Source organism: Rhinatrema bivittatum, chromosome 1 (assembly GCF_901001135.1).
Source record: "Rhinatrema bivittatum chromosome 1, aRhiBiv1.1, whole genome shotgun sequence".
Taxonomy (NCBI): domain Eukaryota; kingdom Metazoa; phylum Chordata; class Amphibia; order Gymnophiona; family Rhinatrematidae; genus Rhinatrema; species Rhinatrema bivittatum.
Window position 1 is genome coordinate 484356384 of NC_042615.1, and position 26553 is coordinate 484382936.

General features: G+C 45.3%; 1 protein-coding gene across 2 annotated transcripts; it reads left to right on the forward strand.

Annotated features, from left to right (window-relative positions):
* The first annotated feature begins 344 nt into the window (after positions 1-344).
* On the forward strand, positions 345-23030 carry TSPYL2 (TSPY like 2). 2 transcript variants are annotated; one of them, XM_029607556.1, is made up of 7 exons: positions 350-1226; positions 11614-11691; positions 12282-12393; positions 13822-13967; positions 14479-14564; positions 14765-14871; positions 19090-23030. In XM_029607556.1, the coding sequence occupies exons 1-7, from the start codon at positions 645-647 to the stop codon at positions 19215-19217; spliced, it is 1239 nt and encodes a 412-aa protein (XP_029463416.1). In that variant the 5' UTR covers positions 350-644; the 3' UTR covers positions 19218-23030. The 2 variants fall into 2 exon arrangements, with proteins under 2 accessions (XP_029463425.1, XP_029463416.1); XM_029607565.1 differs by lacking the exon at positions 14765-14871 and having other exon boundaries at positions 345-1226; positions 19090-19238.
* The last annotated feature ends 3523 nt before the right edge of the window (positions 23031-26553 follow it).

The following is a 26553-nucleotide window of genomic DNA, read 5'->3' on the forward strand; positions in this document are numbered from 1 at the left end:
CGTCACAATCCGCATTTCCCACGGAGGCAGCTTCGGCGACCTCCCTCCCAGATTTTTGGGAATAATGCCTTGAAATAGGGAGTATTTCGCACGCATGCGTAGACCCTGATAACTGTAGTCCGATCTAGGTAAAACTACGCGCTTCCTGTTTGGTTAAGCCTTGTCACGTAAAAATCTTGGTACCAACATCTTGGCGTCTCGTGACTAACCTAAGCCCCGAGTCAAGAAGAGCCTTCCCATTGGTCCATTTGCGAGACTCCCATGCACGCTATCGGAATGAGAACCAATCGGCTTCGCTTACGGCGAAGAGGGTGGCAGTAACAGTGCGCCGGATGTCGGCTACTGGGAGAAGGGGGAGGGGTCTTGGTGTGCAAAAACAAGGAAACGGATACGTCAGAGACCCTCGCGCTGTCGGCACGGCTCGGGAAGTATAAAGGCAGGGTGGGACGGAGATAAGGGTTACGGTTCCCCCCCACCCCCACCCACGCGAAAGTACCGTGCAGCAGGGCTCGAGCGGGCGCAATTGGCTGCAAGCGCCTGTTTGACGGTTGGAAGAGACAGGGTAGGGGGTTAGCGCGCACGTTCTACTCTCGCGCTTCTCCCGCAAGGCGGAGGCGAAGAGCGCGAGCCGCGGGGGAGCGGCCATGAGCGTCCCGCCGCGGCGCGGAAAGGAAGAGGAACCGGAGCAGCAGCAGCAGCTGCCGCCACCGGACTGTAAGAAGCTACGGCTGGACGAGCCTGGACAACGGGAGCAGCAGCAGTTATTAAAGGAAACGGAGGCCGCCCAAGCGCTAGCTAGCATGACGGCCTGGGCGGCCGCGGCAACTGCGGGCAAAGGGCGGGAAAGCGCCGAGGAGGGGGCGCGGCGGATGCCGGAACCGGACTCCACCGGAGAGAACGCGGGGAAAGAAGCGCGCCTTGGCGCCGCGGAAGAAGTGAAGCCGGACTCTACGCAGGCCGTGGCTGGGGAGCGGCGGCAGCGCTTGCCCAGCGGTGAGGAAGCGGCGGAAAGGGAGGAGTGCTCTATCGTGTCGGTGCAGCCGCTACCCGGGCCGCAGCGGTACTTGGAAGCACTGGAGGCTATTCAGCAGGAGCTGGAGGCGGTGAATGAGAGGGCCAATCTGGCCTTCCTAGGCCTGCGCAGGAAGTTCGGCCAACTCCGGCGACCGCACCTGGAGCGCCGCAATCGCATCATCCAAAACATCCCCGGCTTCTGGGTCACCGCCGTATCCTTCCTGCGCTCTCTGGCGGGGAGGCTGAGTGGTGTATATAGTGATCGAGGCATAGGGCGCAGGTATAGACACGAGTTGTATCGCCCTTGTGAATAGGGCAAGATTAACACATTGGGTCTTGTAGTGGCGCTTTCTTTCCTTCCCTGAAACAATATGAGGTATCCTTCTCGCTCCCTTCCTGCTACATAAATTAATTAATGATCCCCGCTCTAGTATCTTGCCCTGGGTGTGTTTTGAGTTGGGCAGCATGGGGAGCTTGGAATTGTCAGCTCGAACCTGAAGGAAATCACTAGGTCACTGTGAAGTCTCCAAATTGGATAAAAAGTAGTTAAAACTGCAGAATGAGTATTGAACATGGGAACAAGGTATTTTAAAATGATATAATGTTCATTACCTAATTTTCAAGGAAAAAAATGTTTAAATACAAAACTTAAAAAAATGAACAAATATAAAATGTATTACACCACCAGGTAAAAAATGTGTGAAAAGGAAGAACTGAAAAAGATCTCTCTCTGATCCTGTTCACATTGTGTGGACATGCAAAGTGTAGTTGGTAGCATTTCTTGCGCCTGGTTGGAAGTCATATCAAATATGGAAATAGAGCTTACTCTACACCAATCAAGAAATTGGTTCTCAGTCTCTTTATTAACCTGAGGCCACATTCGAACAGGGAGCATGGAAATGAGGGATTTTGATATAATTGAAGGTTTATTACTTTTATTTAAAATCAAAATCTAGGAGAGGGCCTGAGGTACATTATCAGGCTCCCAACCCCCTTTGAGATGCTCTAGCAGCTTAAGTTAACAGTAAAAGAAAGCAGCAGGCACTACTGTAATATAACTACCAAACCAGGAGCTCTTATCTGTTCATTTTTTCCTGTGGTCTTGCCACACCTACAACTTGTATAATGTTGCTGAACATGGAGAGGCGTATACAGAACCCAGTATGCCCTGACTCATTCAGATTCCCACCTCTCTTGCACTCAATGCAGACTTAAGCCAGGCTGGTTAGAGGCAGTCTGTATATTACTTTGGCAATAATTGTAGAGGAAAAGAGGGGAACACATTCAACATATAAATTGAAATACATCAGCTATCACAAACATTTAAACCATTTTTAAACTTTCAAACATAAGGGAACCATTTTTTAAAGGATTTTTCAGATGCATATTAAAAGCAAAAATGAACAGTCCTAACTAATGTATTATAGAAGAGCCCATATAATCTATGATATAGGAGTTAGGAAGATTGTTCAGTTTTGAGTTTAATATGCATCTAAAAAAAATCCTTAAATGGTTTTCCCATATTTGGCAAGGTGAATGATTGAACTGACCATGCTTTGTTTTGTAGGACATGCCAACAAGCTTGCTGCCACCTTGTATCTCATTTAAGGTTTAAATGTTTGAAAGTTTGTGATTTCAATTTATAGTTTGAATATGTTCTCCTATTTTCCTCTACAGTCATTGATTTTGGGGTTACACTTGCCTCTTTGTTTTGATTTATTTCTTTGGCAACACATAAAATTGTCATGCCAATAAAGTTATCTGAATCTGATGTACATGCTGCTGTTTCTCATCACCCTTCCCTTTGAAGTCTCCAAACATTTGATAGTTATCAGTCCTGTCATCCTGTGGTGTTTTCCTACTGGCTGTGAGCATTGTCCTAACACCCTCTCCTAGCCCTCGCATACCGCTGATGGTGTACTCATTCCCACCAATCAGAACAGGATGCAATTGGCCTTATTACTACTTGTCGCTTCTGTAGCGCTACTTAATGTACACTGTGCTGCACAGAGCCATATAAGAGTCAGTCATTGCTCTGTAGTTTACAGTCTAAAGACAAATTGACAGGGCAAAATCCCCTCTGTTTCTTCTGCTGGGAGAGGAGGGGCTCATTTAAATAACCACATTAGAATGAACATGAATTTTTTTAACATCCACCTACCTCTCAAAGCACTACTGCAAAGTTACCAAACTAAGACACTGGTAGAGAGAGCTGATCCTTGCCTACACTGCATACACTTCCTTGCTGTATCTTCTTGGCATTTCCCAATACAGCACAAAGCCAGCCAGCTCCTGCTATACTGCTTATCACTGCCTTTCTTGCTATTTTATTGTACACCAACAATCAGGATAATCTGTTGCCACATCCTTAGAGACATCCAGAGCAAGCACTTGATGCCTTTTCTCTGCCACAATTGCAGTCAAAAGGAAGAAAATAAATATGTGAAAAGAGGCAGAGAAGCTGGGAGTGAGGCTTAGCCTGAGACAGTCCTCCAGGCATAGTACCACTGTGGGAATTGGGAAGTCTCTCAGGTCCCAGCAGCATAGTAACAACCCTCCCCTAAAAAACAAAACCTGATGACTACTGCTGTCAGTTTGTCTCTCATAGGGTGCTAACGTAGCTTCTGCTTTTTCTTATTCTGGATTATTTTGTTCACCTTCCAGTAGAGAGAAAAAAAAGCTCAGTTGTAACCATTTGTAGCCCTAGTGTTTCTGGGGAGAGAGAGGGACAGCAAATCCCATTTCTCAGCATTGAGAGTTTAATTCACAACCAATGGGTTATGTGCCTCTTCTAGCAGATGGAGATGGAGCAAAGCTGATGTCACAGTTTATATACCCCTGCTCTGACATTTATTTATTTATTTATTTAACATTTTTATATACCGGCATTCGTAGGACACATCATGTCGGTTCACAATTAACTGGTAAAGGAAATTTTGACATTAACCCGCCAGTATTCTCTGTCTCCATTAGATGGTGAACATGCATCTCTCTACTGGGGATTGCTTGTTTAAAAAGAAAAGGAGAAAGGATTCACATGCACCTCTTCTCCTGAGGTGATATCTAGTGATCTCTCCCTCAATTGAGTGCTTTGGTCTGGTAGTCTGTTTCTGGCATGGACTTACCTGCCAGGAGCGATTTGGCTGAGAGGCTAGCAGATGCAGGAAGCCGAGCGTGGCAGTGAATGCATTAGTTCTCTCTCTTTGCTGCCGGAAACCGATTCTGCATGAGGCTGGGACGGGCTGAGCTCGGGTAGAGTTTCCCCCTGTTCTGTTTCTGGTCTCTGAGCCTTGGTGCAGCGATCTGACTTGTGTTCCTGTCTCTGTGGGGAACTTGGGGAATTGCAGTAGTTGGGTTGAGTGGCCCCTTGGGCTAGGCCCATTCTCAGGCTTCTCTGGGATGCTGCTTGGTAGGCTGTGATGGCGTTCACAGGCCTTTTCTGTACAAGTTGGCCGCAAAAGCAGTGCCTGACGTCAGTTCCTGCCTGCGTGTCCAGGCTGGGCATCTATCTGGACTGCATAGTTGGATGTCCAACTTTTGGGTATGCATTGTATGAGCGTTCAACAGAGTAACATAAGAAAATGCCATACTGGGTCAGACCAAGGGTCCATCAAGCCTAGCATCCTGTTTCCAACAGTGGCCAATCCAGGCCATAAGAACCTGGCAAGTACCCAAAAACTAAGTCTATTCCATGTTACCATTGCTAATGGCAGTGGCTATTCTCTAAGTGAACTTAATAGCAGGTAATGGACTTCTCCTCCAAGAACCTATCCAATCCTTTTTTAAACACAGCTATACTAACTGCACTAATCACATCCTCTGGCAACAAATTCCAGAGTTTAATTGTGCGTTGAGTAAAAAAGAACTTTCTCCGATTAGTTTTAAATGTGCCCCATACTAACTTCATGGAGTGCCCCCTAGTCTTTCTACTATCCGAAAGAGTAAATAACCGATTCACATCTACCCCTTCTAGACCTCTCATGATTTTAAACATCTCTATCATATCTCCCCTCAGTCGTCTCTTCTCCAAGCTGAAAAATCCTAACCTCTTTAGTCTTTCCTCATAGGGGAGTTGTTCCATTCCCCTTATCATTTTGGTAGCCCTTCTCTGTACCTTCTCCATAGCAATTATATCTTTTTTGAGATGCGGCGACTAGAATTGTACACAGTATTCAAGGTGCGGTCTCACCATGGAGCAATACAGAGGCATTATGACATTTTCTGTTTTATTCACCATTCCCTTTCTAATAATTCCCAACATTCTGTTTGCTTTTTTGACTGCCGCAGCACACTGAACCGACGATTTCAATGTGTTATCCACTATGACACCTAGATCTCTTTCTTGAGTTGTAGCATGCCCAATGACACCTAGATCTCTTTCTTGAGTTGTAACATGCCCAATGCAGTGCGTCCTGTCTGGCCTTGCTGGATACAGATGCACTGTTGAGTGTACAATTGTTGAACGCTTGTGTTGCGTGTGCTGCCTCTGGATGTCCTTTTTTTCCATGACGCCGGCAGAAAAGAAGCTTAAGTGCCTTGCATAGCTTGCCATATTCAGGCATCACAACTGGGGGTTCCCTCTAATCTTGTCAGCGCTGCTTGGAGGCTCAGGGTGAGTTGTCTCCAACTCATTTTGCTGAGGCCAATCCTTCCCAGCAGGTTACAGGAAGGGAACTGGAGGGGGACCTGTCAGAAGTTTTGCCTGATTTTGAAATCCCCTAATTGGTTCGTCAGCAGGGGAGGGCACCTCAGTGAGCGCCAGATTGACGATCCCTGGTTTTGATATGGACCCTTTCACCTTCTCTTGGGTAGAATTTTTTCAGGGACTGCAGTCCTTTCAACAGGCATGTTTGGCAGAGCTGGCCAAACCTGAAAATTCAGAATCGCAGACTGCAGAATCCTGCAAAGCTGGTGCCACAGGTAAAAGTTGGAAGGCATCTTGGCCTGTTGCGGGTCACACTGATGGGGCTCTGGATGGCATGGATGAGGAAGGAGATCCTTATTCCCTGGAGGATAGGGAAATTACTCCGGGGTTATAGAACATTGTTGCGCTTCTTTCATAGAGATGAGTTGCTAGTGCTAATCTCTCAGACACTGAAGATGCTGGGAGTACCAGGTACTGATCCCATGTCTGATCCAAAGAAAAATCCTGTTTTGGTTACTTTGTGTAAAGTATCTAGTTTCAACCCTGTTATGGATGCTATTCAAAAGCTGATTGATCTTGAATGGGGTGTTCCAGAAGCTAATTTTAAAGGGAGACGAGCCTTGGAAGGTCTGTAACTCCTGGATCCAGTGGTGCGAGAGCAGTTGCGTTTTCTGAAAGTGGATGTGCTGGTGTGTTCCATCACCAAGTGGATGAACTTCCTGGTAGAAGGAGGAGAGGCATTGAAGGATGCTCAGGATAGGAGAATTGAGGCTATCCTTAAGCAGGCCTTTGAAGTAGTGGCAATGAATTTGCAAATAGCTTCTTGCTGCTCCCTGGTGGCTTACGCCTATTTGCTTTCATCTCAGGAGGTCAGTGAGACTTGTTTGAATTCCAGGGCAGTGATGGAATCGGCAGCTGCCTTTTTAGCGGATGCTGGCTGCGACCTGGTCCATGCTTCTGCCAGAGAGGTGGCTTCGATGATAGCAGCCAGACTGCTGTGGCTGCAGAATTGGTCGGCCGATGCAGTTTCAGAGTCTAATTATACAAAATTGCCTTTTAAAGGATCACTCTTATTTGGGAATGAGTTGGAAAAAATGGCTGAAAAGTGGGGTGAGAACCAGGTTCCTCAGTTGCCAGAAGATAAGTAGGCACCGCGCCCATTTGCCATGATTTTCCGTACTAGAGGTTTCATGTGTTTTTGACTCTACAGAGGAGCGGCTTCACAGAGTGCTAGACCTTTGGGTAGGTCTCAGTCCTTTCAGCCCAGAGAGAGCGCAGGCTCAGTTAGTGGTGTTCCTGACCCCCTCAATGAAAGTGTACCAACCCACCTCCCGGAGCAGGAGATATGGGGTCGTCTATCTGTTTTATCGGAGGTGGGTCAGGATCACTTCAGACCACTGGGTTCTGGAGGTGATAAGGAATGGATATGCTCTGGAACTTTTCAACATTCATCGGGACATCTTCATGGAGTCTCCCTGCAGCTCCACACAAAAGAGGCAGAGGGTGGAGACTATGTTGTTGTGGCTCCTGAACTTGTGATTCTAGTGCCCAAAGCACTAGAAAATATGGGCCGTTATTTCATTTACTTTGTTATGCCCAAGAAGGAGGGTTCTTTTCAGCGCATCCTGGACTTGAAGGAAATCAGTCTTCATTTGCGAGTGACTTGGTTCCGCGTGGAAACAGTATGCTCGGTGATAATGGCAGTACAGTCGGGGGAGTTTCTTACGTCTCTGGATTTGTCAGAGGCGTACCTACATATTTTCATTGGTCTGGAACATCAACAATTTCTGCGGTTTGCCGTTTTGGGGCAGCATCAGTTTTGAGTACTCCTCTTTGGTTTGGCCATTGCTCCCAAAACCTTCTCCAAGGTCATGGTGATGTTAGCAGCAGTGTTGAGAAAGGATGGCATTCTAGTTCACCTGTACCTGGACGACTGGCTAATTTGGGCCAAAAGCTTGGAAGAGAGTCTTCAGGCCTCGCACAAGGTAGACTCCTTGCTGCAGGAGCTAGGTTGGGTGGTGAACTTGGTCAAGAGCAGTTTACAGCTGTCCCAGATGCTGGAGTATCTTTGTGTTCGGTTAGACACAGATCAAGGCAGGGTTTTTCTGTGGAGATCCACATTCAGAAGCTGATGGCTCAGGTACAACTATTGATAGAAGCAGTTCGCCTGATGGTCTTACCTGTAGGTGCTTGGTTTGATGGTGGCCACCCTAGAGGTGGTTCCATGGGCAAAGGGGCATATGCGTCCTCTTCAGCACATGATGCTTGCCCGGAGGAGTCCACAGTCTCAGGCCTGTTTATACGGCTTCAATTACTGGTGGAGATCGGCATCCAGCTGAAATTGGAGGTTATAGGCGGACTATCTAAGGAAGGGAGTTTTCTTGCAAGCTTCGGATTGGCTGGTGCTCACAACAGATGCAAGCCTCCAAGGTTGGGGGGGCTCACTGTCAGGAGTTGACAGTGCAGAGGCGCTGGAATGCAGAGGAGTCGCTCTGGAGCAACAATTGTCTTGGAAGCGTGTGCCATTCGGTTGGCATGCTTGCGGTTTGCCAACCACTTGCAGGGTCAAGCAGTCCGAGTGATGTAAGCCACTGTCATCACATTGTCTGACATCAGTCATCAGGGAAGCACCAAGAGTCAACAAGTGTTGCAGGAAATAGATCAGCTCATGGTATGGGCAAAGGTACATCTTCAGGAATATCTGCCTTTCCCCATTGCAGGAAAAAAACAATGTGAGAGCTGATTTTCTCAGCAGACAGAGTCTGGATCCAGGACAACGGGAATTGTCAGAAGAAGTGTTTCAGCTCATAGTTGGCCACTGGAGCCTATCGTATCTAGACTTGCTAGCAACGTCACACAATGCAAATGCACTTCATTTCTTCAGTCGCAGGCGAGATCCAAGTCTCTGGGCATCCATGCTCTAGTGCAGGAGTGGCCAAAGAGCAAGCTTCTGTATGCCTTCCCCCCATGGCCATTGTTGGGCAGGTTTGTTCGAAGAATCAAGAGGCATATGGAGGTGGTGCTTCTGGTGGCTCCCGACTGGCCCAGAAGGCTGTGTGTGTGGATCTGTAGAGGCTTGTCCGGCTCTCCTCTCCGGTTTCTCCTCCAAAGAGATCTGTTGTGACAGGAGCCTATTCTTCATGAGGATCTGATTCGATTTTGTCTTACGGTTTGGCTCTTGAAAGGGCTTGGTTGCTGAAGCATGGCTATTCCACTGCTGAATTTCCACCTTGCTTCAATCTCAGTTCTCAGCCTCCTTAGCCTATATTTAAGTTTGGTGAATGTTTGAGGCTTGGTGTAAGGAACGAGGGGTTCATTCTTGTTCGGGTAAGATCCCGCTCATTTTGGACATCTTACAGGATGGATTGATTAATTCTTGAAGGTACAAGTGGTGGCTATTGCCTGTTTCTGGAGCCAGGTGAATGTTTCTGGAGCCCATCTGGATGAGGCCAGGTTCTTGAAAGGGGTGAAGCATCTTCGTCCTTCCTTGCCATTGCAGGTGCCCTTGTGGAGCCACTGCATACCCTCTCCTTCAGGTTACTTACCTTGAAGACGGTTTTTCTGGTGGCAATTAGTTCTGCGTGTAGAGATTCTGAACTCAGGCTGTTTCTTGCCAGGAGCAGTTCCTACGAGTGAATCTGGGGGCGGTCCAGTTGCGAACTGTTTCATCTTTTTTGCCAAAAGTGGTCTCGGACTTTCACTTGAATCAGTCAATTTCCCTGCTGAAGCTGGAAATGAAAAGAGATGTGGAGGAATATCATCTGTTGCGGACCTTAGATATTGAGCAACATCTCTTGAGGTATTTGGAGGTTTCTAGATCTCATAGGAAGACTGACCAGCTGTTCGTGCTCCATGGTGGAAGTAAATGGTGAGCTGGCGTCGTGGGCTAAAATAGATTAAGGAAATTATCACAGCCGCATATGTGGATGCTGAGCAGCAATTACCTAAGCAGGTTAGGGCTCATTCCACTATGGCTCAGGCAGTGTCATGGGTGGAGCTTTGATTTTCTCCCATCGAAATTTGCAGTTCGGCAATGTGGTCTTCCTTACACTCTTTTTCCAGGAATTACTGTCTGGATGTACAGGCCTGGGAGGATGCAACCTTTGTGCGTGAGGTGTTCGTCGGATCACGGGCAGCCTGCCACCCTTTTCGGGAGTAGTTTGGGTACATCCCACTGCTTGTGTATTAACTGTCTGAATGCTGAGAAATTACTACTTGCCTGATAATTTCCTTTTATGTAATGAAGACAGGTTAATCCACCTTCCCGCCCTTGGCTGTCGGATGGTGATGCTATTGTCCTCTTGAGTGGCTGTGTTCCGGGGATAACTGGTAAGTGTCATTTCAGTTCCTGGATTAGTGATGTTACATTCTTTCGCGCCGATACAGTAAACCTCGTGGGAGAGCCGGCGCGCGCCCAGGCCACTCTCCTGGGCACACGATTCACTAAGCCAAGTTATGCAAATTAGGGCCCGCGGTAAAAAGGAGGTGCTAGGGACACTAGTGCATCCCTAGCACCTCCTTACTGACAGAAGCGGCGGCTGTCAGCAGGTTTGACAGCCTACGCTTAATCTTACAGGCGTCTGTTGTCAAACCTGCTGACACCCACAGATTCGGAAAACGGACGCCAGCAAAATTGAGCGTCCGTTTTCCAACCCGAGGAGGTATATTTTTTATTTTTATTTTTTTAAGATTTTTTATTTTATATTATCTTTGGGGCTTCCGACTTAATATCGCTATGATATTAAGTCGGAGGGTGTATAGAAAAGCAGGTTTTTTCTGCTTTTCTGTACACTTCCTGGTGCCGGCCGAAATTAACTCCTGCCTTTGGCAGGAGTTAATTTCTAAAAGTAAAAGGTGCGGCTTGGCTGCACATTTTACTTTCTGTATCGCGCGGGAATAACTAATAGGCTCATCAACATGCATTTGCATTTTGTGGGCACTTAGTTTCGGGGGGATTGGCCGCGTGTTTTCCACACACTGTTACCCCTTACTGTATAAGGGGTAAAAATAGCGCGTCGAAAACGTGCGTCCAAACGGGGGCTAACAGTGCGCTCGGCCTGAGCGCACTTTACTGTATCGGCCTGTTTGGCTGAGCACAGTGTTTCCTGTTACTGAGTATTTGAGTGGTTGTCTGTTAATGGTTATAGTCAAGTATTGTTAGTTTGCCCGCAGATGGCTTTTGCAGAGAATACTGGTGGGGCTGATGTCGGAGCAGGGTTATATATACTGTGACGTCAGCTTTGCTCCGTCTGCTTTAGGTGCATGAAATAGATTTGCATACAACTGAGGCAGAGTGCATGCAAAGCTCTCAAGCATATTCATTAGGGATATCCTGAAAACTCAACTGGTTTGCAGCCCTCAAGGACTGGAATTCCCTATTCCTGCTCTAGCCAAAGGAGATCTTGCTCTGGTATTTTTCTGCTTCCAGATATGCTCCTTAAGTAAGGAACCCAATGGAAACTTTAGAGATGTGAGAAAATTGCTAGATTTGTAGCTAAACCTTTAAATCATTAAATAAGCTCTGTTGCGTTTTCACTTCTAAAATTTCCATCCGATTCAAAAGGTCATGCTCTGATGGTGTTGTGATGTCTGCTGCCTGCAGGCAAGTTCTTTGGCCTTGTACTCAACACCCCCTCCTGCTGCTGGCTCAAGCATTGAGATAGATTGGGGGGAGGTTAGACTAGCAGTGACAGTTGTCCCTGTAGGTCTGCTCTGGCCAGAACTCTCTTTATCTTTCTTCTAGAGTCAAATTAAAGCATGGGTGATTGACTGAAACACATCTGACAGCACTTCCCTTTACTAAAGGTTTGGGACTAGGCATATCCCTAGTTTGCCTGTACCTTACTTAATACGGGCATGCTTTTGAGCATGGAGGATGTCTTTCAGTGGCAGTTTCTAGTAACCTGGAAGGGTATTGCATCCTTGCCTGCTGTCTTCCTTAACTCAGCAGCCAGTTTCTGAACCACCCTCAGCTATCAGCAATGATTGATGATCGTGATGAGGACACCCTGAGCTACATGACCAATCTGCAGGTAATTTAAGATGTCTGGCGTTGTAGGGTGGGGTGTCTTTGGGACCCCATAGAAATCGCAGCATTATAGAAGTGTTTACTGTAGTCCTAGATTTTGGAAACTGCTTCAAATCTCTGCTAAGCTTTCATGGATGGGCTGCATCTGTGACCCTAGAAAAACATATGCAGGATATTTATTCAGGGAAAGAATAGGAAGGGTTAGACCTCCTAGGGCCCATTTTGGCCATGTGGCTGAACAGAGTGGTTGAGTGTTTGTTAGAGGCTTTGGTCAGGGGCAGAATTTATGCCCCTCCCCCCAGTCTCTTAGTTTTATTGCGGGCCATATTGTTTTATGCTGTCATACACAATCTAAGAAAATAAGCTCTTGCCTTCAACAGGTGGGATGAACATTAAGGATTTGATTCTTATTCTTTCATTCAGTGTTTATGGAAAAAATGCTTAATAATTGAAACTGTAAGGGACTTTTCAGGCTCAGGCACCACCACAGGGATGCACTGCTCATTGAGGTCCGCTGCTGGCCTGTACTCTTCATTGTCCAGTCCTGTTGCTGTTTTTACTCAGAACTTTTAATGGGCTTTTATTTTGGCATAGGTGGAAGACTTCACACACATGAAATCTAGCTGTAAAATCAAGTTCTACTTTACAGGGAACCCTTACTTCCAAAACGAAGTCATTGTCAAGGAGTTCCAGTGTGGACCCTCTGGTAAGGACATATAAACTTGGCATTGCTAATTGGCCTCCTCTGGAGAGAATCTGAGTGAAAGCATGAGGTATCGTACTAGTTCTGATATTAACTCATAGGTCTATAAAGCAAGAGGAGTCCCAGAAACCTGAAAAGCAGTGTGCCCTTTATTTATTTATTTTTAATTATTTATTCAGCCAATACACATGTAAACATTCACAATAGCAATAATATGAGTCACTTTTTTTTTTAACAGAGTAGCAATGTGCTCTTCTGATTTCTTCCATCAACTATTTGAGGGCCAGTAGAGAGTACACTCTGCATTATGGGCAGATTTGCGCAGAAATTTATTTTTTTGCCTTTTTTTTTTTTTTATTCCAGTCCCACTTTTCAATTGAAACATAAAAAGGCTGGGAATGGGGGAGGGAGTTTTGTATCTGCAATGACATCTAGTGGCCAGACTTGGGACCATGTTTGTAGTGTTCTGGAAGAAATCCTGGTGCATGCCAACCCACCCTGGTTCTGGATTGTTGCTTCAAATTTTGGGCTAAGTGAATTAGGGGATGGGTATAAAATAAGAGGAAAAAACCTTGACATTGTACAGCAATAAAGGCCATTTTTAAGAGAATAGAATGTGATACATCAGTCTTCACATATATCAATTAAATTGACCAATAGTGATGATACAATAGAAATCTACTTAATTACAGATTCTTAAAACAGCTTGTTGTCAATCCTAGCTTTAACAGTGAAGGAGCATTATTTATAGGTATGTATTCAGAATTTTAGTCTGCTACTACAAATGTTAGTGCAAGGTTAGCAGGGGAACCATGAATTATTCTTTTCACTTTCCTGAGTATTCCAAAGGAAATTATCCAAGAACAATTCATTAACTGGTGTTCCAGGTTTCTACATTGTGTCTAACTATAGAGGTTTGTTGATAATAAGGATTGACCCTCATACCTGTTGGTTATCCTTTCACTGTATGCTTCTGTAGATTCCCCCACCCCCCATAAAGAAACAATATCCTAGTTTTTTCTTTGGCTGTATTTTTGCTGAGTAGTGATTTCTTCCATAAGTTATACAGCTGTTCTTGGGGCCAAGGAAAGTTTTTTTTCCTATTTGAGCAACCTATATTTTCTATTAGTAGGCACCTTCATTTTTAGTTTTTTTTTTCCTATGAATTTCAGTGTTTCAACAAGAAAAACAGGATAAATCAGTGGAAAAAATGACTGCATGTTTATGGGTAAATATTTTTGCTCTTGTTGTAATAAACACTGATAAAATTTCAAGAAAAAATAAAAATTGAAAACGAAGGTCCCTGTCCATCGATGATAATGTTGCTGGGAATTTGATTGATAGGCTCTGTTTTGTTAAATTAATTACTTTTTTTGGGAAGTATGGCTATGCTTGCAGCAGATTCTGTTCTTAACAGAGCCTGTCTTACAGGAAGGCTGGCATCCCATTCTACTCCAATTCGCTGGTGGCGTGGCCAGGATCCCATGGGTCCTAATAGGAAGGCCTGTGTCAATGTCCAAAGCTTCTTCAGTTGGTTCTCTGACCATAGCTTTCCTGCCGCAGACAGGATTGCTGAGGTGAGATTCTCCATTTGAATTGTTCTTTACTTTTTTTTTTTTTTTTGACTCTTTCACATCAATTTCTGTTAAACAAATAGGACCTCAGTAATGTGCGCTTCCCCCACAGCAGTGCCAACTATGTGAAATTTCTGTATAAGTAGTCTGGTCAGTTTTTTATCTGCAGGAGTGGACACATATGTAGAAACTTAGGTACCAGAACCATGGACATTTTTTTCCTTTACTTTTTTTGCTTAATTGTTTTTTCATTATGCTTTGTCACTTTTGCTTCACAGTTTGCTTCCTTCCCATGCCACAGTCCAGCTTCTTTTCCTTTTGTCTGCCCCCCCCCGCCCTCCCCTACCTCTAGCCTCTTCCTCTCCTTGTTCTCTAAAGCCTGCTGTTGGCAGGGGGCTATCCTGGACTGCAGCACCAAGTGCCAGATTTAAGCATCTGGGATTTTTACATCTTTGTTCATGTATATTGTTCCCCTCCACCTCCCAGTTAATCTAGTTTGTGTTTTTGTTTGTAGATTATTAAGGAGGACCTTTGGCCCAATCCCTTACAGTACTATCTTATGGGTGAGGGAGAGAGCACAGAGAATAGGGAGGATGACAGGTAAGTCTTACAGTACTATTTGATGGGTGGGGATCTAAACTACAGTTACGTAATATATCAAATATAATAAACCATAACTGCTTGAAGGGGAAAGAGTGAGACCTGCTTTTGAGTTAATGGGAAAGAGCCAATTATAAACTAGAGGACAGAATCCCTGTCATTCATAAACAGCTTTCTGAGTCTTTCCTGCTATATTGCAGTGAAACAGAGAATGGTGATGACTGTGTGGTGATTGTAGATGACGACTATGAGGAGGAGGAGGAGGAGGAAGTGCATGAGATCATGGATGAGGAGAAGCATGGTGAAGGTTAGTATAGAGCTTACAGAGGCACTTATTCTCCTGGATTGTGATCGTGCGTCCTCTTATAAAAGATGCAGTGTTCATGTTTTAAGATGTACTTTGGCTGGGCCAGAGGGGCTGTTTTGGGAGTTATACAGCTTGAGGGAGAAGGCATGCAGGTGTGTTTTTTTTTTTTGGAGGGGGGGGGGTTTGATGCATTAATGTGAAGGGCATGCTTCTTTTATTTCATTTCCCTGTATGTACCCTGATCAGTGCAGACTCCTGGGTTTTGCCTCCTTTCCAGCAGATGGAGACAGCAAAAGTTTGATTGACACTGCCACATAACCCAAGGTGCCACCTGCAGTCTGTCAGTATTTCTCTGTCTCCAGCAGATGGTGGAGGTGCAAAGCCTGCAGTTTGAGATTGAAAAAAAAAAAAGTGAACAGATTCTTGAAGATTGCCTCCCAGGAGGTTGCTAGGTCCTGGAGGGCCCATCCTCCCTGGTTTTTGAAGCGGACGAGAAGGGGGTTGGTAACACTTTGTTTGCTCAGTCCTTCTTCGCCAGAAAGAGGAATTAGCTGGTGGTCCAGTTCCATAGCCCTGGAGGACGGTTGGAGAGTTGTCGCATGGGTCGAGTTGCTCGGGCTGTGGAGATGCGCGTGCGTCTCTCCCAGGACGGCAAATGTTCTAAGTGCCTCTCCATGGGAGAAGGCTCTTCAACAGTGGCTCCTTTGTCGAGTGGGTGCCACTAACCTGGGAGGCGCTCTCAAGTATGGCAGCCGATGGATGACCCCTTCTCGTTAAGCGCAGGAACAGCGGCCATTTTGTCCTCTGCGGCTGCTTCGTGGGCTGGGGAGGGGAAATTTCCTTCACCTTTGTCACTGGTGCTAGGTACCTCCAGTGAAGGTCATAATGCTGAGGAACTTCATTCTGGGAGTGAAGAGGACCAGCTGGGGGAGTTGGATGGCTCCTCTGATTTTTCTGCCGACTTTGTTTTACTCTTACATAGGGCTTATTCAGCCAGGAAGGCCGCAGGGCAGCGTAGAGCTGTTCTGGGGGCACCCTGGCTCTTCAAAGAGAATTGTCTGCCCGGGTGATGGCAGCCAAGAGTTTTGGGGGTTCTGGGGGTCCCAACACCGTAAGCCACCATGGATAGCTCCTCTGAGGTGTCAGAGAGTGACCATCTGCCAGCTCCGATTTCGCAGGACATAGATCCCGATTTGGTAGGTCAGGATCCAGTTGACAACAGTGGAAAAGCTCCAGCTATGAAAGGGGATGATCCTAAAGTGGTGCAGTTGGGTCCCTTGATACCCGGTGTTCTGGAAGAATTGGGTATAAAGCTTCCGTGGGAGGAATCGGATCAGGAAGAGGTGAATCCGGTTATGGATGGCCTTCGGGGCCCAGTTAAGTCCTTTTCCTTCCATAATTCGGTAAAGAAGTTGGTATACAGGGAGTTGGATACTCCTGAGATCGGCTTGAAGGTTAGCAGAGCCATGGAAAATTATATCCTTTGCCTGAGGATATGCTTGAGCTTCTGAAGGTCCCGAAGGTGGATGCCTCAGTTTCTGCTGTTACTAAGAAGATGTCCATTCTGGTGGCAGGGTCTGCAGTGCTGAAAGACCTTCAAGATAGAAAGCTGGAAGTCCACCTCAAGAAGATTTTTGAGGTTTGGGCTCTTGGCATACAAGCTGCAGTGTGCAGCAGTTTTATGCTGAGAGCGGGTCTGTACTGGGTACATCAGTTACAGGCTGATGAATCCTTGTCAGTTTCTGAGGTAAAGCAGGCGGAGCGGCTGGAAGCTGTGGTGGCCTATGGGGCTGATGCATTATATGACCTTATTAAGACTTCATCCAGGACCATGATGTCGGCGGTCTCAGCCTGGAGGCTCCATTCCTCAGTTCCTGTTGAAGGGAGTCAGTTGGCTCTTTTTTATGAAGTGGGCAGAGCAGCATCTGGCGATGTTAGCAGCATCTAACATAGCGTGCACGGACAATGTGCAAGCAGATTTCCTCAGCCGACAGCAGCTGGATCCCGGAGAGTGGGAGCTGTCTGAGTAAGCGATGAATCTCATCAGTCGCAGGTGGGGCAGGCCGCATTTGGATCTATTGGCGACTTTCCACAATGGCAAGGCCCTTCGGTTTTTCAGTTGAAGAAAGGAGCCAGGAGCAGAAGAGGCAGATGCATTGGTTCTACATTGGCTGAGCGAAGTCCTTCTGTATGTGTTTCCACCGTGGCCACTAGTGGCCACTAGTGGGAAAAACCTTGCGGCATATAGAGATCCATCCGGGCAACATGATTCTCGTAGCGCCAGAGTGGCTGAGACATCCTTGGTTTGCAGATTTGATCAATCTGGCGGTGGACAAAGTGTTGAGGCTAGCTCATTTGTCAAATTTTCTGTGACAAAGGGTCTCATATTTTCAGATCAGGCAGATCGCTTTTGTTTAGCAGCCTGGCTTTTGAAAGGCAGCGCTTGAGGAATAAGGGTTATTTGGAAGCAGTTATTGTTGCTCTTTTGCAGTCTGGGAAGTCTTCCACTTCCTTGGCATATGTGTGCAGCGCTGTTCAAACTGTTGAAGAGAGCCACTATAAAAGATCTCACTTTGAAGGTGGTTTTCTTAATGGCAATTTGTTCAGCTCATCAGATCTTGGAACTTCAGTCCTTGTCTTGTAAAGAGCCTTTTCTGAGGTTTTCGGATTCAGAGGTCTCCTTGAGGACGGTGCCATTTCTGCCGAAGGTGGCTTTGTCTTTTCATTTAAATCAGTCTGTGGAATTACCATCTTTCCAAGTTTGGATCTTATGATGCCTCATGCCAAAGATTTGCATTGTTTGGATGTGAAGCGTGCACTGTGGCATTGTCTGATCATCTTTTTGGGCTACGGAATGGTGCAAAAAAAGGTCATAAAGCTTCAAAAGCCACAAAAGCCACAATTGCGCAGTGGTTGAAAGAGGCTATTTGGATCCACGTATATCTATCAGGGTTGCCCTGTGCTGGAAGGGTTAAGGGCACATTCTACCCGTTCTCAACTGGCTTCCTGGGCAGAATGTCAACAGATTTTCCTGCAAGAGATTTGCAGGGCAGCTACTTGGAAGTCTTTACACACTTTCACCAGACATTATCGTTCGGATGTCCAAGACCCAGATGGCTATGGCGTTTGGCAAAGAAGGTGTGCTGCGAGCAGGACTCTCGCGGTCCCACCCCGTTTAGGGAAGCTTTGATACATCCCAGGAGTCTGGACTGATCTCAATACATACTGAAAGGAAAATTGGTTCTTACTTGCTAATTTTGGTTCCTGTAGTACCACAGATCAGTCCAGAGTCCCGCCCTCAGGGAAAGGGAGATTTGGAAAGTCCGCTCGATCTGTTAATGTGCTTTAGTCTGAAGAATGGCTCAGGTTTTGTTCAATCCTGCACATGGTTCGTGTGGGCATGGTTCTCTGTTAAAGTTTTTTTACCCTTCCCACTGCTTGTTCAAAGGTGCATTATTTTGTTTGTGGGTAAGGATTTGTTCCTATTTTTGGCTTGAGTACATATCAATTCTGAGGGATTGCAGGTGGCACCTCGGGTTATGTGGCAGTGTCAATCAAACTTTGTCTCCATCTGTTGGAAGGGAGGCAAAACCCAGGAATCGGGCATGATCTGTGGTACTACAGGAACGAAAATTAGCAGGTAATAACCAATTTTCCTTTATAGTCTATGTATAGAACAAGTTTTTGGAACAATCAGGTGGATATGAATATAACTGAACTGTAGTGCAAATGAAGTAAGAATTATAAAAAACTAGTTGTTTTTAGCTTCATACTTTATAAAGATTGTCTTGGAGATGATGTACAACCACATAGAAAGCCTTGTTGCCTATGGCAGACAACCTCTTATGTGCTGTGGTGAATAAAATGTGCCCCAAGGACTGTGCCACATAGCACAGGGCCTCTGTACATGTCCAAGGAAATTTTGGTTGTACGTTTCAAACATGAGATTACTAGTAGGAGACAAATCAAGGTACACATGCTAGAAAAATACTGTAGAATGTCTCATGTTTTGTAATTGCTGCTGTCTCAGGATACTCTTACAAGGGAAATCCAAGTAGGTGTTGCTGGAATCCAATCCTAGTGCATGAGCCTGAATGGGAATGGGTCACAGTTCCCAATATAGAAAATGCCACCCTTTCTTTCAGGTGCGGACTCCTCTCCAGTCATCCCTGTCTTTTTGTGGTTGCCCTAACATTTCTCTGTTTTTGAATCCTGCAGGTCCAGATGTGAATGAGGGTGAAGTAGAGGAGCTGGCTGGGCAAAACAGGGGCAGTAGAGAAGAGAGTGAGGAGAGGAGATGTGGCGCAGAGCATGTGGATGATACGGGAGAGGATGAGGATGGCTAAGGTGTTGGGACTATCTACATCCTTGCTGATACCTGAGGCACACAAGGAGTGCAGAATGAGGCTGCGGCTGCAGTAGGAGAGATCGCACTGGCTCAGTGGTGATCTTGTCACCCACCTCTCTTCTATGGAATGGCGTGAGGCCCTCAATCTTCTCCGGAAAATGCATCAAAACCCTTTAAAAAAATTGCACTGCTGAGACATTAGTTGACTCACGGGTTTTTAAAAGTTTATTTTTTATGGTTTAAATCTAGTTTTATAATACTTAATTTATAGAAAATGAAATGGGAGTAGGGTTTAAGCTACAGGTGCAAAGCATCCGGTTGCTTGAAGGAGCCATCAAGAATATGTAAATATCTTTTAGATAATGTCTAGTAGTGGTGTATGCATAACCTATGTAGAGTCACCACTTCTTAGCTATATGGAGAAGCTTCCAGCTTGGTGTTTAAGGGTTTAATTTTTTTTATAGCTCTGGAAGCTTTTTTCCTATTTATTTATAGTGATCCTCTTTTATTGGCTGTTCTCTCAACACTGCTACTTGTTGCATTTGGAATTTTTTTCCAGGAGAGCCCAACATGTCAGCTGCAATGTGTCTGCCTTCTCATGGGCATCATTCCTGCTCTTGGAAAGCCTTTACTGTCATATAAAGGACTCTTTATGATAAATCATTTAAAATGTGGAAAAACTTATGTTCTCAGCACTTAATGCAAAAATTACAGCCATTTTTTTAATTTAATGATTAAATGTAACATGATTAGACCTGTGCAAACTTGTTTTTTTGCATGTGTACGTTGTCTTCAGAGTGTACTAGTTCTGAAGATGAGCCATTCACCACAGTCAGGAAGGGGTCATGTGACACACTGTCCCAAATAGATATACAATCTAGAGCTTTCTGGAAAGGCCTCAAAGCCTTTATCGTACGCTTGTGGGAGTTCTGTGCTAAAGCTGCTTCCCCTCAATTTTTCATCTGCCAGAAGTGTTGGATGCATCAGCTTTTAGTGACATTGCTTTCTTCAGTTTTCTCTAGTTCTAAAAACAAACCTGAAAACCTTATTAATCATGTTTTTTGCATTTAAGTTATTACTTTTTACATTCTAGCTGATACAAGTAGGTTTTTTTTCTTCATTGCTGGCACAGCAGTCCATTTCAGATGTATATTTTTCAAGTTCTCGTGCCATTGTTTCCTTAAACATATTTGGTATTTGTTGTTTTTTTTCTATCACATTGGAAACAGATTGGCAATTTCCTCTTTGCCATGCAGTCCAGACAAGTGGGTTATGTTAACCAACTAACAGATGGAGACAGAAAAAAAAAAAGAGCTCAGTGATGTCACCCCATATAGGCATGTGTGTTAATCTCAGCCTGCCAGTATGCTCGGTCTCCAGCAGATGGTAGGCAAGCATCCTGTGCTGTGTACTAAAGTCTGGATGGATGTAGTGGAACTGGTTTGGAGGTGCTTCCAAAAGTCTAGCATTCCTTCCCTTAGTTGAGCATGGTCATGGGTGTTTTTGACTTCCAGCAGCTCCCGCAGTGAAAACTTGGTCTCCCTTCTCTAGTTGAGCAATACCAGGACCAGGGAAACTTCCAGAGTTGCTGTTAGGACCTTGTATTGTTTTTATCTGTGCCCCCCCCCCCCCCCCCCCCCCCCCCCCCCAGTCCTTTGCTGCTGCTGCTCCTTCTTTGGCTAGTTGAAATTTTGCGGTTTCTGTTCTCTCTTTTTGGAAGTTGTTTTGCACCGGCTATTCATAGAGTTAAAAAAATAATGCAGGTGGTTGAAGTGGAGCGGCTGCCATCCTCTCAAGGAAGGACTGCCAGGTAACTATTTTGGGGGGAGGGGGTAGTACCCGTATTTCTTGCTGCTTCGCTGTTGTGAGAACAAGTGGGTGGCAGTGTGTTGACTTCAGTAGGATGTGGGAAAAGCCCATACTGTGCTGTAAATATGGAATCACATAGCCGCCTCTGCATGCACAACAAAGCTTTATAGGCTGTTTTTTATAGAGCAGCAGGGGTTGTGGGCTTCATGGGGACAGTGATTGCAGCTTTTCAGAGAGGTCTTTGTCAGCGGATCTGTCTATGCATCTGCTCCCACTAAGATGCTATTAACTGCTGGTTCTGTAGTGGTCATTTTGGAGTAATAGGGGAGTTGAGGCCTCCTTCCCTCACTCCTGTGAAGCATAATTCTAGTGCAGAAATGGTTTCTTTTCCTTTGTGATCTAGGCATTAAGAGTTGTTAAAATGTCTTCAGGGTTTTGAATTGAACAGAGTTCAGTTCCCATGTCTGCTCCAGGGTTTTGCTTTTGCCTTTGTGAAAGCTGATTTAAAAAAAAAATAAAAGCTCCAGATGATGATGATGGAGAGGAGAAATTCCCTCTGAAGGAGAGACAGTTTCCCTATGGTTACCCCCCCCCCCCCCCACCACACACACACAAAGAGGATCATTTTGTCACTCTTTAAGGACACAGATTTTTTCAAAGAAGAGGCTTCAGCAGAGGATCCCTTTATAGTCAACTTCATAGAGCCATCTAAATCATTTCTTTATATCAAATTTTCATTAATTTAGAATGGTTTTCTTCTGAGGTGAAATTTAAAGGGGGACATTCTTTGCCTAAACTTTATCCTCTGTTACAGTATAAGGAGAAGTTTAGGTTCTCCAGAGTGAATGCCTAGTATATTCAGAGACCAAGTGGACTGCTATCCCTGCAGAAGGTGGTGCTGCTTTGAAGCATGCGCAGCATAAAAAATCTTAAGTGGCCAATATGGTTCTGTGGTAAACATCTTGTAGTGGCATTGTGGCAATATCTGTTTTATGCTAGTCTCCGCATGCCCAGGAGGATCTTTGGCAGGCTTCTGGTGACGTTTTGGAGATTACCTTTCAGTTGTAGCCAAGAAGATCATGGTGTCCATTGTGGCAGCTAGGAGATTCCTGGTTTTGAATTTGATTGGCCAGCTCTATTTCCAAGGCCAATCTGGCATTGCCTTTGTATGCTGAAGATCTTGGTAAGATGGCTAAGGTAGGGGGCAACTTGAAGGGCCTATGGCTACGCCACCTTGAGTGCGCCTGATCTCGTCTTATCTTGGAAGCTAAGCAGGGTTGGGCCTCCTGGGTATGTGTGGTATGACCACATTTTTAAGGTTGGTCATGCAGCTCAAGAGCGTGGTAGGTTTCGAGAGGCATGGAGAAACAAGCAGAGATAGCCTGACATTTCTTCAAGGACACATCCTTTTAGTGGTATGCAGTCCATTTGCTAGTCATCTTTTCAATAGCTTTATAAAGCTGCACAAGCAGCAGTGTCTTCCCTGTCCTGCTCTTTTAAATAGATAACTAAGAGGCAGAAGAAGAGGGGAGAAAAATGGGAGTGGGGTGGGGGGAGGTACCAAGTACTCACACTGGTGACCCTTTGGTTCTTCATTGGGGGACAGAACGTTAAAACTGTCGCCTCAGGAGCTGCCAACAGCACTGCCAGTTCCTTCATATCAGGGCCATGCTCAACTGAGGGAGGGAGAAATCATCTTTCACTTCAGGAGCTTCCCACCAGAATCTTCCTGTTCACCAGGCCTCAGCTCCCAGCCCAGGAAGCTTGTCCACCATTTGCTGGAGACAAAGAATGTTGGCAGGCTGGTATCAGCATTGATGTTATAAGGAATGACAGTGAGCTTGTTGAACTCTTGTCTCCATCTGCTGGTTGGTATGCATAACCCACTAGCCTGGTCTGAATGGATGAAGGGGAAGTTAGTTTTATTTGTTTAATTATACATTGCTTTGGTTTATTATTGTAAGAAATGCAATCAATCATAAAATAAAATAAATTACAGCTATGGTTGCTCTCTTGAAACTGGTGGATAGACTGGTAGAAGGTTAGGCTTCTAGTTGGATTAGGTGGGGGTGGTCGTGGTTGGATATATTGACAAGAAGGAAGTTGAGTGATGGTGTGGTTTGGAATGGTATTTGTCAGGGGTTGACTTGTTTTTAGTTTTAGGCAGTAAGATTATATGTGGTATGGGAGTGGAAGTTTGGGCTGTTGGGAGGTTTATAGTGAGGTGAGAGATTAGTTGGATAAGAGTGGTTATATTTATATATAAGGAATGAATGTTCAGTGAATGTAGTTTAGGAATGAATGTGTTTGTGAGTGTGCTGTGTATTTGGTTTTAGAAATGTGATACTGGAATTGTCCCAGGACAAGCAGGATGATAGTCCTCACATATGGGTGACGTCACTGGACAGAGCCCTATCACGGAAAACTTCTGTCAAAGTTTCTAGAAACTTTTGACTGGCACACTGAGCCAACTGAGCATGCCCAGCATGCCATTATCCCTCGAGCCACAGGAATCTCCCTTCAGTCTCTTTTTTTCTACGCTGCAGTTTGCCTCACAGTCAGGAGCCTGTGCGATTTTTCACACAATATTTATCCCAGGACAAGCAGGATGATAGTCCTCATATATGGGTGTCATCGATGGAGCCCTATTACAGAAATCTTCTGTCAAAGTTTCTAGAAACGTTTGACTGGCACACTGAGCATGCCCAGCACGCCATGATCCCTGCAGCCACAGAGGTCTCCCTTCAGTCTCTTTTTTTCCGCGTTGCTGTAAGCCTCGCGTTACAGGAGCACTGTGAGTTTTTCTCACTAATTTTCCTTATGGAAAAAAGTATTATTTCTGTCATAAAACACCATATTCGGGTCTTCCTTCGACATCTCGTTCGGTGAGTACTAAAATTTTCGGCATTTTTTGTCGGTTCCTGTTACCTCACTCGGTATCTGCAGGCCATCGACCGTTGTCCGGCCTTGATTTCAACCATGGCCACCGTGTTTAAAAAATGTCCGAGTTGCCCCCAAATGATGTCCATAACAGATCCACACGACATCTGTGTACTTTGCCTGGGATCAGTCCACGATGTCCGAGCATGTTCTATCTGTGCTCAAATGATGCCAAAGGGAGGTGTGCCTGGCTAGACAAGATGCAGGAACTTTTCAAAAACACCACGCCATCGACGTCTTCACAGTCGTCACCGAAGAAAATTCCTGCCTCCTCTGAAAAACATCGAGGAAAGAAAAGATCCGGTGAACATCCGTCTCCGTCCCCATCGGGATCGTCAATCACATCATCCTTGATATCGACTAAGGAGCATAGAGAAAAGCAACACCATCGTCATCGTCCAACAGGAGCACTGGTTACCGCAGTGGCATCAATGGACATAGAGCCAATGACGAAGCAGGTCCAGGTACAAGAGCTGTCATGCCCTTTTGTACGTGAGACACGGAGGCACTCTCCACCGGCATCAGTGTTAATCTGTGCCACCACATCCAAATGTGGACGAGCCATTAGCACCAGTCTTTTCTTCCCCTGTGGATTCAGTCCCAGTTTCCAGGGAAGAAGTGACTTCCATGATTCAGCAGGCTGTCACCGAGGTTTTTCAAAGATTGCAACCTACACTGACATCAAGACCGGAACCACTAGTAATGGCTCCTCTGCTCAGCTGACGCGATGCCTTCCCACAGCCTGCACCACCACCGTCGATGAATCCTCTGATGACTCCATCCATGCCATTGATGCCAAAGGATCCTCAGATGCTTCCAGCTATACCTATACCAGGTTCATTGGAAGAAGATGAAGGGGACTCCGATCCCTTACCAGGTCCATCGGTTTTGCAAAAACCCCATAGGCCATCAATGCAGATTCCTGATCCATCGATACCCTCTCATCCTGGTCCATCGGACGATGTGCACCATCGGTTCCCATCGATGCCATTCGATCCTCCATCAATGCCTTTTTTGCCTCCATCGATGTCAAAACATATTCCAGGAAAATCATGCCAAAACGTCGATGCCAAAGCGTCCTCGTCTACAGGACCCATTGGATCCACCTGGGTCACCTTTCCAACCCCACTACAGCCAGTGGGAGGACGTTGACACGGATACAGAAGACCTTGTATCTGAGCCTTCACCAGAAGAAAGAAGGAAGTCCCCGCCAGAGGGCATTTCTTTTACAAAGAAATGGCAGTTACCATTCCTTTTAAGAACATAAGAAAATGCCATACTGGGTCAGACCAAGGGTCCATCAAGCCCAGCATCCTGTTTCCAACAGTGGCCAATCCAGGTCATAAGAACCTGGCAAACCAAAAACTAAGTCTATTTCATGTTACCATTGCTAATGGCAGTGGCTATTCTCTAAGTGAACGTAATAGCAGGTAATGGACTTCTCCTCCAAGAACTTATCCAATCCTTTTTTAAACACAGCTATACTAACTGCACTAACCACATCCTCTGGCAACAAATTCCAGAGTTTAATTGTGCGCTGAGTAAAAAAGAACTTTCTCTGATTAGTTTTAAATATGCCCCATGCTAACTTCATGGAGTGCCCCCTAGTCTTTCTACTATCCGAAAGAGTAAATAACCGATTCACATCTACCCGTTCTAGACCTCTCATGATTTTAAACATCTCTATCATATCCCCCCTCAGTCGTCTCTTCTCCAAGCTGAAAAGTCCTAACCTCTTTAGTCTTTCCTCATAGGGGAGCTGTTCCATTCCCCTTATCATTTTGGTAGCCCTTCTCTGTACCTTCGCCATCGCAATAATATCTTATTTGAGATGCGGCGACCAGAATTGTACACAGTATTCAAGGTGCGGTCTCACCATGGAGCGATACAGAGGCATTATGACATTTTCCGTTTTATTCACCATTCCCTTTCTAATAATTCCCAACATTCTGTTTGCTTTTTTGACTGCCACAGCACACTGAACCGACGATTTCAATGTGTTATCCACTATGACACCTAGATCTCTTTCTTGGGTTGTAGCACCTAATATGGAACCCAACATTGTGTAATTATAGCATGGGTTATTTTTCCCTATATGCATCACCTTGCACTTATCTACATTAAATTTCATCTGCCATTTGGATGCCCAATTTTCCAGTCTCACAAGTTCTTCCTGCAATTTATCACAATCTGCTTGTGATTTAACTACTCTGAACAATTTTGTGTCATCTGCAAATTTCATTATCTCACTTGTCGTATTTCTTTCCAGATCATTTATAAATATATTGAAAAGTAAGGGTTCCCATACAGATCCCTGAGGCACTCCACTGCACACTCCCTACCACTGAGAAAATTGTCCATTTAATCCTACTCTCTGTTTCCTGTCTTTTAGCCAGTTTGCAATCCACGAAAAGACATCGCCACCTATCCCATGACTTTTTACTTTTCTTAGAAGCCTCTCATGAGGAACTTTGTCAAACGCCTTCTGAAAATCCAAGTATACTATATCTACTGGTTCACCTTTATCCACATGTTTATTAACTCCTTCAAAAAAGTGAAGCAGATTTGTGAGGCAAGACTTGCCC